This window comes from Siniperca chuatsi, linkage group LG15, assembly GCF_020085105.1.
Source record: "Siniperca chuatsi isolate FFG_IHB_CAS linkage group LG15, ASM2008510v1, whole genome shotgun sequence".
NCBI lineage: Eukaryota > Metazoa > Chordata > Actinopteri > Centrarchiformes > Sinipercidae > Siniperca > Siniperca chuatsi.
In genome coordinates, this window is record NC_058056.1 from 11,190,132 (window position 1) to 11,207,774 (window position 17,643).

General features: G+C 39.5%; 1 protein-coding gene across 3 annotated transcripts; it reads right to left on the bottom strand.

Moving 5' to 3' along the window:
- Positions 1–1,522: 1,522 nt before the first annotated feature.
- On the bottom strand, positions 1,523–17,552 carry LOC122861724 (CD109 antigen-like). 3 transcript variants are annotated; one of them, XM_044166545.1, is made up of 32 exons: positions 17,413–17,552; positions 17,122–17,273; positions 17,005–17,033; positions 16,615–16,848; positions 16,389–16,511; positions 16,231–16,270; positions 15,469–15,550; positions 15,276–15,381; positions 15,024–15,138; positions 14,823–14,932; positions 14,540–14,731; positions 14,066–14,170; positions 13,879–13,941; positions 12,600–12,770; positions 12,342–12,494; positions 11,608–11,677; positions 11,314–11,398; positions 11,034–11,151; positions 10,344–10,457; positions 9,892–10,110; positions 9,508–9,649; positions 8,518–8,694; positions 8,315–8,396; positions 7,841–8,072; positions 7,484–7,655; positions 6,359–6,549; positions 5,729–5,878; positions 5,522–5,587; positions 4,602–4,741; positions 4,269–4,425; positions 3,280–3,382; positions 1,523–3,106 (listed from the first exon to the last, which is right to left on the bottom strand). In XM_044166545.1, the coding sequence occupies exons 1-32, from the start codon at positions 17,487–17,489 to the stop codon at positions 2,907–2,909; spliced, it is 4,170 nt and encodes a 1,389-aa protein (XP_044022480.1). In that variant the 5' UTR covers positions 17,490–17,552; the 3' UTR covers positions 1,523–2,906. The 3 variants fall into 3 exon arrangements, with proteins under 3 accessions (XP_044022480.1, XP_044022479.1, XP_044022481.1); XM_044166544.1 differs by having other exon boundaries at positions 17,122–17,276; XM_044166546.1 differs by lacking the exons at positions 17,005–17,033; positions 17,122–17,273; positions 17,413–17,552 and having other exon boundaries at positions 16,615–16,711; positions 16,807–16,832.
- Positions 17,553–17,643: the final 91 nt, after the last annotated feature.

A 17,643-nucleotide genomic window follows, 5' to 3' on the forward strand; every position in this document is an offset into this window, starting at 1 on the left:
TGACCAGAGTGAATATTAATAAATGTCATCAGACTCAATGGACCTGATTTATGAGTTCAGACCTCAGTGTCGTTCTGGGCATGATATGACCCAACCACAAGCTCCAGAAACTTCTGCAGAAATCGAGAGAAGTGGGAGATATTACATTTTGTTCTTTTCAATCTCATGTTGCTCTTCACAACTAGATGACAAAGTGGTGAAAGATAGATGCTCTTGTAGAGACATACATCTCTTTTTCTCTCTCTCTCCCGTACACCTTTTCACTAAGAAAGGCTTCCTTCGACTCATCTTACTTTACTGCACTTAACCTAAACTTTAACCTAAACTCCCTGTCAGTTAAGGCCACTACATTAGGCAGTTGTCAACCCTCTAACATAGTAAATGCATGACATCATGACCAGTGTATGCCCCTGACTGACTGTTGTCTGTTTTTGTAGCCTGACCCACAACAAGGTACTGGTTGGTAAGGGTCATTTGTCATGACCTTTATGTGTGTGATGTTATCCCACATGAATACACAGTTACACCAGAGCCACAGCACAGTTAAATAAACAACACTATTATTTACAGGCAGAAAGTTCTCAAAGCATACAGGATGACACAAAAACTCACTCATATCAAAACTGTGCTGAACTCTTTGAGGAGTGAATCTTTTCCCAGACATCACGTCCTCCCTACATGATAAGCACTTGTTGTATTTAGTAGTAACAGCAAATGTATTATTAAATCACAGACATGTAGACAAGTGTGCAGGCCAAAAGTATTTCCTGTTTGTGATAGTATCAGTTTATAAGGGCTTGAGAGCTCACCTAAGCTTTGAAACTGTCGCTATTATGATACCAAGCCTGCCATCTAGTGTTAGTGAGTCTGGTACTGCAGGTTTTCAGCATTTTGTGAAAAACAAGAAACAAGAATTGCCAAGAGCCATTAAAAACAGTGTAAATTTTTATGGAAACTGTATGGAATTGTTTTATTTCTGCTTTGGGGTAACTGTGACAAGTGTAGTTGCAAAATGTGTTCTATCAATCCATAATGTTTTTGTATCCAAGTGTGTGTTTTCCCCTTTTTCTGAGGTTGCTTAAACTCCTGGTGTGTAGTTAGAGCAACATGCTTATATAACAGTAATGTCTTATAACAGCAACATAATGCGAACAGTGCGGGGCCTAGCAGGGAGAATACAACACAAGAGTGGTCACATATGGTCAAAATTTGGGATATCCCAACATCCTCACAGTAACAACACTGTATGTATATATACCTCTACCTGTAACCGTCTTTGCAGTAATTCTGTAGATTTTTTCATGTCACAGTAGTGTGGTAAATCAACTTTACAGGAGGATTCACTTCTTTTTAAAGTAAGGAATAAGGCAAGAGAAGCACTTCTGGGAGATCGTCTCGCAAGTTGTAACCATTTATTACATTCAAATGAAGCCAAAAGTTAAAAGTCCAAATGTGTAGAAGTTTGTCCGAAGTATGCGTTTGCTTTTTGTGTAACAACTCATATTCTCAACTTCATTCCATGTCTACTTTTGCTTATGAACAAAAAACTTTATTGCCCCTTTAGGAAAATTGCCTTGCCCAGTGGGCCTTATAAAAACATATTAGGCATAAAAACCAGACATGCATTGCCATTGAAACACAAAACAGCATATCTTTTCAAAAAAGGCTTAAGGGTAGGGTGAAGCTGACCTCCAAAGAGGTCAAAGGTCAGGTTCAGCTACAAAACAAACCTCCTTTAACTTAATGGACACTTCAACAGGGCGGATGTTTGCTGAAAGCTTGATCACATTTAACTTTGGTAAAAAACATCTATAGCTTTCCATACGAACAGTATTGTCTTGGGAATATTGGAGATTCACTATTTTACTATGCTTCCATTTACTGTATACAGAGACTTATTGTTGTTAAAGTAAAATGCTGTCTGTGTTAAATTATTGATTAGTAGAATGAAAAAAATAAATGTAGTCATGTTCAGGTGAACATGGTGTAAAATGTTTATGTTGTAAAACATGAAATAGGCCGTGGTAGGCTGGAATCTTAGAAATAACATTCATATTTCATGATACATCAGCGACGTCAAACCTGATTACTCTCCAGTGATGGCTTACATGTGTGTGTTCCCTCTGCATACTTCTGCAGGTCAGTCTGCATTCCTTTGGCTCAGAGATTTGTGACGTGGCAGAGGGGTAAGGTAGACTTTATCTCACTCCAAATGATCTTACAGGGTATTTTCCTCCTTGGTGCCATATTTAAAGCCTAACTCAGTGAGTGTCTGGTTCACTCAAGCTGTTATATATCAACACGAGTAAAACATATTAAACCCAAAAGTCAGCCATTTGCTGGAAAGCACAGTAGAGCTGTAGAATAAATCTTATTTTAGCCTTTATATTGCTTCAGGCAGCATGTCTGCACTTTCTGCCAAAATGGCGACAACAGGACACATATGGAACTGACAAATAAATACATTTGTTCTGCTCCCAACTGTACATGAACTTTCTATTCCAGTCAACACATGGAATCATACGAAGACTGGTAGGTTTCACCAACTAAGTAAAGAAATTACTTTATTTGTTCTCTAATGCATCGCACCATAAAAATATGCTGAATACATAAATGAAATTTAACAGGTAGGTTTCCAAAGATTAGAAGTAATTTCTCATATACATTCTATCCAAAAACAATACAAAACACATCGTAAACAGTAGAAGGCACGTGCACCAAGCAAAAGAGCAGCATGCAAACAGGCCTCTAAAAATTACAATCATTTGTCAAGAAATACTAACTTTTGTATTAAAAAAACATTTGAAATTGCATCCAGTGCATATCAGTGTGTGTACATGCTAAAATTATGCCTCTCAAAGTATATTCATTACATCTGATTATATCTTAGCTATAATTCAATCCAATTAGACTACAATAACAAAAGCAGTGACTCCTAGAAACAGGCAAATCAAGCTGAAGGTGGCGCTGCTTATTGAGTGAGATGACAGGGAGGACACCGTGATACGGATTCCTGGCCTACAGCGTTTACAGTCTTTACCACAGAAGAGGCAGGAGTTCATGTTGTGCAGAACATCCGAGTTGTATGGTCGTGTTGCTTTTCTCGCTGTGACACGGGGAAAATAATCTTATGATATTATGAAAATCAGTACACGACACCCTGTGTATATCACTGTAAAATCATACTGGCCAGTGAGCTTAGTGGTCTTGACTTTTGCCAGTCCAACACAAGACAAAGTAGACTTTAATAGCATCATAACTGTTTGAAACTGTACTCACTAGGTTCATAGTAGTCATAAACCTGCACCACAGCATCCTGTACGTGGGCCACTTTGTAATCTCTGAGGATTGGAAGTCTGAAGCAAACCTCTGACTTGGTAAGCTGCAAATGGGACCAGAAAAGTAAATGATGACATGTGGTAAAACACAATATAGATTTTACTTATCTTATTCTTTCATATCTTGGGAATGTGTACAAGTATCTGACGTAGGAAATCATTTTCTCTATTATATTTCAGAAGCAAGTTTTGGGAGGAGAGAAGTCAGTGAGAAGTGCAAAAAAACCCTCCTTTAACCACCTAACAGAAGCAAATATTGTAAATGTAAAAAAGAAACATTAGTTTGGTTTTTTTCAGCTAGGCCTAGCTCAACCTAGCTAAACTAGTCACTGTAGGTTGCGATATACTGTAGCTAACTAGCCTTTTTCAGTTAGCAACAAGTGCACTAGTGCTCCTCTATTACACCTTAAATTGTACTTAACAAGAAAAGTATTTCACGGTAGCTACCATTGAGGACACAGAAGTCATGTTCTCAGTTTTACATCTGGGAATGTGGGAAATGTTTGAATGACCTGAGGAGAAGTTTGTACTTGAAAAAGACAAAAATTACTCATGATGGGTTTACAATATTGAAATAAATAAATATATATATATATATATATATATATATATATATATATATATATATATATATATATATAGTAAGTATGTAGTAATCAGCCACCAGAATTATATTCTTGGCAGTGTGGTGAAGGCTTTGAGACTTCATTTAAACCATAATGTTGGGAAATAAAATTTATGTCTTCGGTATTTGTAAAAACCCGGCTTCAGCCCTGGTTCTTGGGCTCCACCCATGATGATTGAACATGGCCAATAAGATTGTTCTAGCAGTTCTGTTGTAACGAAATGTTCATACAACTAAAACTGCAATGTGGCCCAACTCAACTTTTCATGCCTGCCCATGAAATGATGACATGATGAAACACTTACTGAATCTAGGTAGAGGCTGACTTTCTCAGGCAGTATCTCCACCTTCCTGATAAGATCTGTTGGGGCAGCAGCTCCAGGAGAGAGACTGAAACCACTGAGCATGCCCACATCCAATATAACCATGCCCGTATGAGATATCGCCTGATTGTCATTTAACCTAGAGAGGACAAAAGCTAGACGTCATATGATTTGAGTCCCTGGTTTACAGAATATTTGACATGCATGGCAACACAACCTAAAAAATAAGGATGATGTCATAAATATAGCCATAATTTAAAATAAGTGTTTAAAAAGAAACAAAATTAACTTGATATATAGGTCTGTGTGTTGTACCTCGTGCATATAGATACCAGCATGTGATTGTGGTCTCTTTCCTCAGTAACATTCACAACCAATGAGAAAGCCTCCTCATCTGTGGCTTGCTGGAGGTTCTGTGAAAATGCTTTGCTCTCCAGGTTGTAAAAGACATTCATCTGGAAGGATTCATGGAGATGTTTAAAAATGTAAAAACTTAGATTTAGTGGCGAAGAGCTCAAGTTTACTGTACTGCCCGATAGCACAGCCAGAGATTATGATTAAGAGCAAATGCAATTATATCTGTTATAGTCTTGAGAAAACCCTCCATTCCATGAAGCAAAAATTAAGTAAGGATTGAATCTCTGTATTTGTTTACTCGTTTCAACATTAAAACATTGAATCACAGAAGGTCAAAAACAGGATATGTAATAGATGGGGTCTGGAACAGAAGACTATAGGTTGTAATATTGAACACAGTGAAAAGATTAACCTTTCACCCAAGTCCTCCTCTGAGTGATATTATCTGGACCCACTAAATGCAGACAGGACTTCAAGCTACAACATGTGTTCCAGATGTTAATTGCTGAGAGTCCATTATCATGCTATCATTTACATTTAGCTGTTTTGGTTTAGCATTTACAATGCAGAACATTGTGCTGGGTGAAGCTATCATGCACAGCTGCTGCGTTCAATTTATTCTGGTCATGTTCCAGTTGTGAAACTATTCTTTACTATATGTTGAGTTGAATATGATGGAGGTATGAAAACATTCCTGCACTGTGGGGGTTTAGTTTGGAGCTGTGGTGTTACATTTTCCTTAAACATGGATAGGTTGAGCAGAATTCATATTAAAGCTGCAAATCATGTAATCAAATGTCATAGTTTACAGTTAATAAATGTCATGTAATGAATGTACAGCACAGACAAAGAAAAACAGTAACACTGTACAACTGTACCTGAAGTATTGCAAATCCTCTTCCTTCCATGTATATATTTAGGTTTAGATCTTTGTCAGCATTAATCTAAGAAACATAACGTAAAAGTAGGAAAATAAAGAAAGTCCACCACTTGGTGCAGTTAATACAGCATCATACAAAATATCCAATATATCAAATCATTTATAAATTACACAACAAGCACGGGATTCCACCCAGATCTATTACCTCTCGGCTCTGACACGTCTGATAGGTGGTGGAGTTGATCCTAAATAGTGACGAAGACGTTAGGGAAGATATGTTGAGACTGAGGTCAATGGCGTTGGCACCACTGAAGGCAGCATAGTAAGCCAGAGCCTGGAGGGCAACTACTGTGTCCTGAGGAAGACAAGGGGTCAAAATACCTGCATATGGATTATATCAGCTTATATATCATTTGGTGCAGAATTGGGGGATATTTTGCAATATGGTACCACAGTTGGCTAAAACTGTGATACGTTTTCCCACTTAATTAACAAACTGTGTATGTATATTTTATCAGTTTGCATAAAACATAATTATAAAATTGGCATTTTCAAATGTCATCATGCGTTTCCCCTTAAGCTTTCAGCACGTGCTGGCCAGAGACATAGGAACACTACTGGAAAATCAGACAAAATCCCAAAAATCTCACAACTTAAAGCACATTAAGCCCAAACTAACTATCTGGCTCCAATCAGTCTCCTTTCCATCAGTTTGTCAGTCTGTTCAAAACTCTCAACTCTATAGTCTACTTTGAACAAACAGGTCTTATTGTATTTCCAGCTGCTTAGTTAAATATCAGTTTCTCGAGTAACAAAAAAAGGTGTGGTGTGTCACCTGTGTCGTCCCGAAGCCTCCTAGATGGTTTCTCTGCTTGCTTAACCATTTAAAGAGTGCGATCCCCTCCACAAAGTTGCCACGCCTAAAAAAAGCCAGCAGCACATAAGAGGCCATCTCGATCTGGGCTGAGCGCGGCCGCCAGTCATGTGACTCCAGGCTAGCTGAGGATCTCCAGATCATGACTCCATCTTTCGAACAAAATGACAGACAACGTAATCAATATAAGCTTGTACACAGATTTATCATGCTGCACAATTTAAAAAAATCTCTACAAATGTCATTAGAGATTTAATCACACACAAAGTGCTATTTTTGTGTTGCTGCTGCTCTTGTTCTTCTTCTACAAGAATCTGGATCTTAGGAACTTAGGACCCACAAGAGTCAGAGTTTGAAGAAATCTCGCCCACTACACAACTAAAAAAGTTCTAGCAACTGACCAGATGGTGGTACAATACAGTAACTACCTACAAATTAAGTCTTTTTTAAGGTAGCAGTATGTAAAACAATGATAAGTCTTTTAGTCTTTAGGGGTAGCTACTGTATAGCAACATGTTTTACATGTTGGCCTGTAGTTCTTTCATCATTGGTGGTAGAAAACATTTGCAAACTCCTCTTTGACTTCTAGTCATCCCCAAATATGGCATGCAGCATTTCTTTATACTGATAATCAATTATGATAATACTGATAATCCAAAAATTTTGGAGCCCTTGTTCTTTAGCCACAATCAATATTGAAATGTGGCATGTATTTGACAAAAAAAGAAAGAATTTAGTCTGAAGCTTGACAGCATGGTCATTTAACATTTAACATCAGGGTAACAAATTTCTGGTGAGTTCACATTAAGGCGGTGCTAAAACAACAATCAAATATTTGTAACTCCTTGTAACTAAAATAGTTTTCTTAGTCCGACATCTCTTAAGTCAAAATGGAACAAAACCTGGCCAGGAAATGTCCATAAAGTGGCAGTTTCATAGGACGTAATGCACCCGTCTCTGGTATCAACAACAATAATAAGACAAAGAAAACAAACAAACAAAAAAAGTGAGGTAAGGCATTAAAGTAGATATGTGACTTGTGCACATTCCTGACCATAAAACAACAGAATACCTTTACTAAATTACCTCTGTAGTCAGCTCTCCTGCTGAGCTCAGCCAGGGCAGTGCCGGCCACAGGACTATTGGCCAGAGCTAAAGCATAGGCCACCAGACACAGGCTGTAGTTACTGACCACTCCACTGGACACTTTGTCCTCCAGGTAACTCTGGGCCAAAGACACATTTCCTGGGTACATGTTCTTCACACAGAGGAACCAGACAAAAGATTGTTACTGTCATTTGACCTCTTTTTCTCATATACCTCATATACAGCATTTAGTATATACTCAACAAAATAGTTTTAGCTAGTTCCCAAATGTGAGAATTTTGTAAAATCCCATATTGTAACTTTCTCTACTGAAATACATAAATTCCCCTAACTCACCACATAGCTCGCGTCCTCCAGCAGTGCAATCAGTACATACGCAGTGAGTGCCACCGTACCATTATCCAGTCCTCCCTGCATCTCTGTGTGGATCAACCTGCCCACCTCACTGAACTCTCCCTGGGGTCCCTGGTGTTTCAGAAGCCAAGTCATGGCCCTGGCCAGGACACTCTGGTCTATCAGCATGTGGGGCTGAGCTTGGAGGAAGCACCTCAGCACGAAGGCTGTCAACCTGGGACGACAGAAAGGAGACGGAGCATTAGCAGCAGAGAAATTAAAAGCATTTTTTTACCTTCTAAACTAACACAACGTGATGTCCTCTCAGAAAAGAGAGAAAGTTGCAAAAAAGACAACTTATTTTAACCACGTCCCAGCATGATTGAGTGAAATAAATGTACTCCAGTTATGTAACAATACTGAATATTTGCAAAAATGCCTGCAACAAGTGCAACAACCATTACATTGGTGACTTACCATGTGCTACCAGAGGTGTTGCTTGCTCCAAAAGCACTGAATGAACCGTCATCTCGTTGGTAGGACAGTTGTCTCTGATATCCTTACAGCAGAAAATATAAAAAGTTTGCAACTTAATCCAATGAAGCATCACTCAAAAGATGCCCTACTACATTTAAGTTGCACATAAAGTATTTCTGATTCTGACATAAAAGGCAGCTTACCTTCCTTCATGTAGCCCAGAGCCCTGCTCTTGATCTCCTTATTGTCCTGGTTTGACGTGTCCAGGTACTGGAGAACATAAATACTTGGAGCAAAGTGGATCATGTTCTGCTCCCCACAACCAAGAGGCATCTGAACCAGCGAATCCAAGTTTCTGATGGACAAGGCCAAGATATCACCTGTGTAAAGCAATACAGGAGGGAAGGAGGAAGGATTTAATTGTTGCACAACATGTTCACCAATAGGTTTCAGATTGGACAGAACTATAGGGTGACTGTACTGTGAATAATTACAACTTTTCCCACCTTTACCATACTACCACATACTACTATTAACAAATCTGACATTGGTGTGATTTGTAACACACAAATCACCAATGCTTTCAGGAAACCCCTAAAATTTGTTCTTCACCATAGCAGTTCAAATGTGGCAACTATTGACATGTATGTAAAAGGAAACAATATTTTTGAAATGGCCACTTGAAAAGTCACAGCATGGACTGAAGTTACAAGGTATGGGAAAATGGAGAAGAAACTATAAAACACCATCACAAGCAGAAAGCTACATTAGAGACAAAAACTCCATCCGGCACATTTGCTTGATGTTTAATAAAGCTCACTATCACAACAAGTACAGAAACCACAAATTTGGGACCATCTGAGGAAAATACTGAGGATTGCCTTTCTACCATGACAAATGGCCAACATCCCTCAACTTGAATGGAGCCAAGCCAAACAGCCTGACAGCTGTTCAGAATCTGCCCGCCATAAACATTCCTGTTTGATGTCCATCGTTTCCATTTTTCAACATTCAGTACCTAAATGTTTTCAGGACCACGCTGAGCTTGATGCTCATATACCCAAGCTCATCATCTAAGCACAAAGGAAAATGCGAGCACATATTACACATGCCTAATTGACTAATAGTAAACATGAGGAGCACTCAGATGGAACTGCCACTGGCACAACAAGGAGGACAAATGGTAGACATACCAACCAATGCCACATGGGCCCTCTGGCTGCCTGGTACCACATCTGGTGGAAAGGAGAAGGAGACGGATCTGGAATTGTTGTGTTTCCCTGGTGCCAGCTCCAGGAACAGAGTCTCTGAGAAGGTCTGTTCAACTCCCTCAGGCTTCGGGAACATGGAAGTAATTCACTGTTATCATAGGATTTACCGTATGCCACGTAGCACGTTGCATTTCCTACTACTTTCTAAATACACTTTTTTTATTGAGACATCACATGCATAGCCAGACAAGAAGAGGATTTAAACCAGCAACCTCTTTGCTACATCCCCGCTATTCTCAACCTCACTCAGTTAGACTTCACGCACTAAATTCATAGATATTATCCAATGTTTCCATCATACCACACCTTCACAAGCACTCTCCAAACAAGGCTATCTGAGGCCTCCGCAGATATGGCGTCCACAGATATTTCCATCTCGCCCAGAGCCACAGGCCTTATAGGGAACAGCGCTGAAGCAGACACATGACTCCCTAAGGTGAGCTTTTGGGCATTTACCACGGAGACATCCCCTTTATCTGCCAAAACAAACTCAAAGGTCTCACTCTGAGCTAGCAGCAGGATGACCTGTGGAGAGAAACATATGTGAACAAAGCACCATCCTTTAAAACAAAGAATGTAGCACTTTCTAAGTGCCATAAATGACAGTGACAGGTGTTTATCATTGGAAAATACTAATAAATCATCAGTTAGGGAGTTTCTTGTTGTATCTAAAGAAAAATGTAATGCTTGTGCAACAGTTCGGACAATTTAACAGTCCTATTTTAGTCAGAATATTCCACAAATGTAGTCCTTCATACCTCTATGTCATTCTCTAAATGGTTGATAATGTTCACCTCCAGCACAATCTCCTCTCCTCTGATGAGATGTGATGGGACATCCAGAGACAAGGAAAAATCTTTGGACACGGTCAACTGTTAATGACAGAACATAAACCTATTCAAAAGCAACTTTGGCGAATACTTTTAGCAGTGGATATTAAAAGTTAGGGAACAGGGCTCCTACCAGTGCCATTACAGCCTTTGTAAGGCTGTCCATACTACTGTAAATGTGCACTTGAGTTCTGTGAATTAGATTAGCACCGCTGTGCCTAATTACAGCCTCACAGAGCTGCTAGCATGGCTGTGGACTCTTGATTTGACAATATAATTACTCCGAAAAAAATGATCATCACCATCAAAATGCCAATAATATCGCGTCAGATTTCATTAAATTTCTTAAAGCTGCAATTCAAAGATTTTGTTTTGGTTTACAAGACAGTATAGAAAGTGCGCAAACAGACTTCAAGCTTTAGAGTTTCTCCCAGTGACAGCATGGTGAATGACTTAAAATCAAATGTAAAAATCACTTCCCATGTCTTCTTGTCAATACAGACAAAGAAGCACAACATCCTCTTTGCAAAAGGAAACAACTAGATTTGTGGGAAATACAAACCCAAAATTTGAGAAACATTACTGGTATATAAAGGCTCATAGCGAGTATTTAGTTACCTTTTGTGGCAAAGGAGTGAAGCCCAAACCCAGGTCGTCTGACATCACCAGTGCAACAGCTCTCAAAGAAGTAATGCCATCTGGCACTGTTATCTTCCCGCTTGTCCATGTTTTATCACTGACAGAAATGACAGAAATGTCACTGAAACACTGAATTTATTTAGCAGGTTTTGTCCTAAATATGTGTATGCAGTGAACTGTGCTTATATATATTTGACAATACTGATCACTCATTTGAATCACCTTCCCATTTCCAGCATATGTACCTTTCAGCACTCACCTAATATTTGTGTCTAACCACAGCAAGGATTCAGTGGCATCCATCCAACGGCTCCAGTACTTCTCTACCATTAGGGCATCTCTTTCTGAAAACCCCAAAGTAGAGAGAGAAGAGATCAGAGGAAGCTCAGACTGTAAAAAACATCTGAGGAATGAGGATTAAGTCCAGTAGTGGTGAAATTGTGGAATTGTGGACCAATCCAATATACTAAATGGCCACAAGAGGGATTCCAAATGGAAAGTAGATGCTATATTAAAGGGTCACAATTATTCACTGTGTTATCTATTATCATACCATTTTTAGGTCCATCAGGCTGCTTTTTCTCATATAGTCTGGCATTGGTCAGCATCCTAATATTACATTCCTGTGATGTGAAAAAAATGATATCAATGGTAAATCTGTTACAGTAGCTTCTAAAAATACAGCTATAAACCAGCATGAAAGCCTGTACTGAGAGGTCCACTATCAGATCATGCATCATTAGTGTGACAGCCAGTGAAATATAGGTCAGGTCTTGGCAGGTGATATAAAATCTCGCTTTTTAAAACGGTCTATTCTACCAGACACAATACACGCCGCCAGTGCTTTGGAGATGAGGAAAGGTCATCTTAAGACAGTCCACTGTGGTGAAGCTTTGTTTTCTCCATCTTGCATCCATCAATAACCCTCAGGTCCTGCACCCAACACTCTAGAGTTACCAGCTCTTAGAAACAGCAGAGTCATCTCCTAACAAAGCAGCAGACAGATAGGTTACATCCAGACTAACTGGTTCAGTGGTCACACACTGAATAACCATACAGGATCTAACCAACAGATTAAGGAGACTGGGAAGACTGGTGCTTTGTAATTCAACTGTGAAATGGACAAAGGAGACATGAAGCAAATCTGATAGTATCTCAGTAGGTGACTTTCTGAAGAAGGTTCACAGAAGTTTCAATTTCAGAGATTATGTTTTGCTCTTTTGTCTGAATGTATAAACAACTTTCAAATCTTTAGGGTTTGGCAAATTAAAAAAAGGGTTGTCATACCTGCTCCACTTTCAAGTCAAGCTCAGCCTGCGGAGCATCATCATGCGAACCCATTACCACGATTCCTACCTGGGACCTGGGTTCAAGGGCAGTCACAGTGAGCGATACCTGTTCACCTGGCTGGGCTTTGTTACTGCTCCAGTTCAGAGATACCTGCGGAAAGCAAACACACAAACGATCACAGGCATGTCCAGGAGAACTGCGCACCTATTAGAATAATATGATAGAATACACTGAAAAAACAACAAATTAAAGTACATAGTTGTGTTGGTTGATGGGTATGTGCGCTGTGTCACTGGTGACCTCTCCGTCAGAAAGGATGCAGTAGACAGTGACACAGGCCTGAGGGAACCAGGACAATGTCGGGGTCAGAGAAAAAGAGGAGGAAGTCTTTGTCCCAGCAGCCACTACTTGACCTCTAGAGCTCACCTGGAAGGACAACAATAAAAGGGATATTGTAAAGTATTTGTTCTTTACATTTTACTACAAACCTCTTTCAATATTTTGTTGAAAGAAGTAACGAGCACAGTGAGGTCCACTCGTTCCCACAATGATCTCTACACTTACAGGGTTTACAGATCCGTAAAGATAATAGTTCTCCATACGTCAAAGTCAAAAGGGAATCAGAACTAAATGTAGATATATCAGAGGAGGATTGGCATTGTATCTGGGTAACACAACACACATCTACAAATGGAGTGAATGAAGTTGGAAGAATTTGCTTTTTCATCACACTTCAGCTTCAAAATAATCAACTCCATACTCAACAGCTGTGTTGGAGATTGTGTGGGCACATAAATGCTAATCATTCCCACGTCTTCTGGTCATGTGGAAATATCAACATATATTTGGAGAATATATGTTTAACCTTAAGGGACATTTTAGGTTATGTGATTCCTAAAGACAGTAGGATATTGTGTCTTGGATTGATAACAGAGGAAGTAGTATTGAGAAGTGACATGTATCTTTGTAAAATTCTACTGGTTACCATTTAGCAACAACTAAAAACTGGTATGAAATAGATGGACATAGTAAGGGATATTTCAAGTATGTGATGGGAAAGAAATGATGTTTTTCTTGAGAAATAAGGAGCACCCCTTTCCCAGAAAATGCAAGAAACGGATCATCTTCACTGCAAACAATAAGGACACTATCATATCTGGATCTGGATAGATTTATATTTAGAAGACTAAGAAATGTTTACCTCACTTATTTCCAATGCTTTGTTGATGTTTGTTATCTGCTTTTATTTTGTAAAAAAACAACAACTTAAATTGTTACAAATAAAGGACGACAGAAAAACAGTGTCTCTGCCACTAATAAAGCAAATACAAAAGTATTTTGCTTTTTACCCTGATGTAAGCAGTCAAGTTTTAATTATTGAGGGGTAACACCTGATAAACATTTCTACAATCTCACGTGTCTTCTACAAAGTCCACAGCACTCTTTCTGTAAGGTTCTTCACATAGACATGCAATATGTCATGATTGCAGAAAAGAAAATGCCAGGTTAAGTTATTTGCAGATGACAAACATACCACAAAGTGAAGCTTAGTTGGTTTAAAGGTGCTCTCCACGTCTAGTTGAAGAGGTAATCCAATCTAAAAGTTAAAAATGTTAGGTAAATTATGTATTTGCATAATGAACAACATAATCTAGGCACGTTTGCTATATTAATCATTTTTTAATGTATCACAATGGTACGAAATATACGTTTAGAGTTACCTGTGCAGGTAAGGTGTTGATTATGGAGATCTGAATATATGAGCCACTAGGAGAGGAGTAGTTGCTGTAGACCGCCAGAGTCTCCTCACTGGATTGGAATCTTGCCTAAATATAACCACAAGATACAGAAAATATGGTAAACGGACTGTATTTGCATAGTGCCTTTCTAGTCTTCCGCCTATTCAAAGCGCTTCACACAAAATATGACCCATATAATATAAAATAATCATTTGGGCTACATAAAATATATCATCTCACATGGTCAAATGTGTTTTAAATCTGTTTTAGGATGTTTGCTTACACTTTACTTAAGTTTACAGGTCCTGGGTTCATTTTCTTAATGTTAAACATAATGTGGCATAATGTGTGTAATTCTACTGTGCTGAAAGTACTCGTCTTACACACAACGAAACTGCCAAACACTGCTTCTCCCGGAGGACCAACATTCCAGGTACTATAAATCAAAATACTCACCCGAATAAAAAGCATCACTACTTGATCCTGTAATTCAAACTTTACGTGGATGTTCCCGTCCTCAGGCACTGGAAGTGTCAGAGTTGTAGTTTCAGCATTCGTCGTGGATGTTCTCTGAGTGACTTCAATCACAGCAGAGTGCGTTAGATCCAGTGAGCGGAGTGGCTTTCTGTCAAATCTAGAGATTCTTAGCTGCGGCAGAGAAGCAGAGAAGATAGTTAGCTCATGTAAATAAAGGTTTAAAATAGATGTCACATAAACAGAATAATAATAATTCACTCACTTTTGTAGAGAAGTGTAAAGCTGGCTTTAGTGTAGGTGGAAAATCATGGAACAAGAGCTGGAATGTGTTCTTCATAAGGTGGACTTCGACTGTTTTGTTCACTTGAAATCCTTGGGTGACAAGGGATGATGCAAATGATTTGAGGATGCAACTGAGTTGCATACTTTGCTTAAATCAACATAGTTTCAAAATATATCTCACCTGTGGAGTTGTCAGTAACACGGGCAGAAACATGTACACTGCTGCTAATTCCTGATGAGGTGTAAATGGCTTGAAGCAGATCTTTGCTGAAGAAAAACTGTGTTGACCCATAGATCTAAAAAACCAATGGTCAAAAGTTAGCCAATGTCGTTTAGTATGCATACTTTGACTGTAAATGCTGGCTAAAAGCACAGAGTCTACTTGTAGTGGCCATTTTTTCATAAATGAGCTCCAGGGACAATAAAACCTCACCTCTTTATTTTGTGTTAGCATGAATGGAGAGGCTGCATTGTGCACAACAGACACCTGAGTGACTGAGACAGCTAGTGTTCCCTGTACAGGTTGTCCACTGAAGTAGCTAGAGGGAAAAACAAAACAACTATATACTTGCTTAACATATGTGTAAACCTGATATTATTGATTTGAATGAGCTAACAGAACTTACATTGCCCTCACTGATCCTGAGATGTCAGCTCCAACGAGGACCTGTGAAGGTGTCCTGAACAGCACTTCAAAGTGAGGACGCTCTGCAACCGCAGTCAGTAAAATTATGGGAATGGCAGTAATTAAGTTGACTTGCAAACAAGACAATGAGTCTACAGCCACGCCAGAAGCTCTGTGAGGCTCTACCATGGTGCTTTGAGCTGAATGCTAACATCAGCATGCTAACATGCTCACAGTGCATACAACATGTTGACGTTTTGAAGATATGTTTACCATTTTAATCATCTTAGTTTAGCATGTTACCATGCTAACATAGCACTAAACACAAAGTAGGCTACAGCTGAGGCTGATGGGAATATCATTAGTTTTGCAGGTATTAGGTCATAAACCAAAGTATTGGACAGATAAGAATTTTGACCTGATGGTGGCGCTGGCATAAAAGTCAGCTGATCACAAAGTATTTAGAATGTATCCTCTAGGGACCTTGAATATATGAACCAAATCTCATGGAAATCCATCCAGTAGTTGTTGAGATATTTCAGTAAAAACCTACAATGTCAACCTCATGGTGGCGCTAGAGGAAAAGTCAGGGGATCACCAAAGTCAGTAGGATTCATTGTCTGGCGACCATGAGCGTCTGTACCAAAATTTCATAGCAATCCATCCATAGTCCAGAGATACCACAAAGGTGGATTGGCCAACTGACAGTGCCATCCTTTCGAGCTATGCCGCTAATATTGCAATGAACTGATAGATCTCTTACTGAAACGCTCCACGATGAATGCTTTCTCATCAGTCATGCCCTGCAGGGAAGAGGATGGGAGGTAAAATGGGAAGATGCTTTTCTTAATCAATTCAAATAGCAGTCTTTTAAACAGCATGCTATACAAAGGTAAAGCCATTTCTATATTTCAACCCTACATTCACTGTGGTTGTGATCGCCCACTGTCCAAGAGGAGACATCTGGGATAAACTGAATTCCCACAACACAATCCTCAGATTCCCTGTGGACTCCCACCTGTCGACAATGCTTCCACTGGGATCCTGTGTGTGATAAAAGAACGTCACTTCCCACCACCACACAATACCCGGCTAAAAATCTATTCAACTCTCTCTTTGTTCTTTCACACAGAAGACAGAGACCTACCTGTACAGAGACATCCACTCTGCCTTTGTATGGATGGTTATCCAACTGAACAGACACAATTCTGACTTTGACAGTATCGCCTGGTTGGTAGCGTGATCTGTCGGTTTGAATAAAGGTGGAGACATTCCTGAGGCTGAAGCTGAGGGTGGTGGTGTTGGTGAAAATGAGATTGTCCCCCCTGTAGCCCCTCACCGTCAAGTTTAAGAGGGAATTCTGGGTTATAGATCCAAGAATCTGGAGCGATTGTTTTCAGATACATATACATATACATGTGATTATCAGGTTAAACTGGTCATTCAATCATTTTCAAGTATTATTTTCTCATCTGTGAGAAAAAAAAAACAGAATTTTGAATGAAGAAAGAACAAGGAAGAGGACATTCATACTCACAGGAGGGAGTGTGAGGAGGCTGGTCAAACCTTAAAAACAGAATGATACTTTAGCCCTCTAAAAAGTAAAAAAGTAATAATACATATCAACCCTAAACCTCCATGTAATTGCAGTCACCTCCTTGGAAGTCCTCTGTTTGGACTACTTTGGTGTTGCCATGTGCCACTTCAGCCATCACCCTGCCAGAGAAGTCAGCAAGGACGGTGACAGCCAGCGGAGTGGGTGTCCCAGCATGCAACACCTCTGGACCTGAGATCAGAAACAATGTCCTGCTAGAAAGAGGAGGAATGGCTTGTTATTGATTGGTGAAACGAGTTGGATCATTAGATTAAAAACTGCAAAAAATATGAATTCAGGTATTCAAAAAATGATTGGATCGTGATAGTATTAACAAACCACGTCACTTACGTGGAATCCTGAGCTGAACCAGGCACAGCAGAACACACAACTCCGACACACACAACCAGAGTCCAGATCCCATCCATGCTTCTGCTCACCGCTTCGCCACGTGTTCAACTTCTGGTCCAGACACCAAACTAACAGCGATCGCTTGGTGAAGCACAAGGGACCTGGACCCATGTGTTATAAAAACCCCACCTCCTGTCCTCCAACCAACATACGTACACCAACGCCCCATGA

Bases quoted from the DNA above. Each gene is read 5' to 3' on its own strand.
- LOC122861724 (XM_044166544.1), bottom strand. From the start codon at position 17,489: ATGGATGGGATCTGGACTCTGGTTGTGTGTGTCGGAGTTGTGTGTTCT. The intron at 4,742-5,521 runs GTACAGTTGTAC...GAATCCTTCCAG, and splicing joins GAGGATTTGCAATACTTCAG to ATGAATGTCTTTTACAACCT. The intron at 3,383-4,268 runs GTAAGTGTTTCA...TCCCATTTGCAG, and splicing joins TCAGCCTCTACCTAGATTCA to CTTACCAAGTCAGAGGTTTG.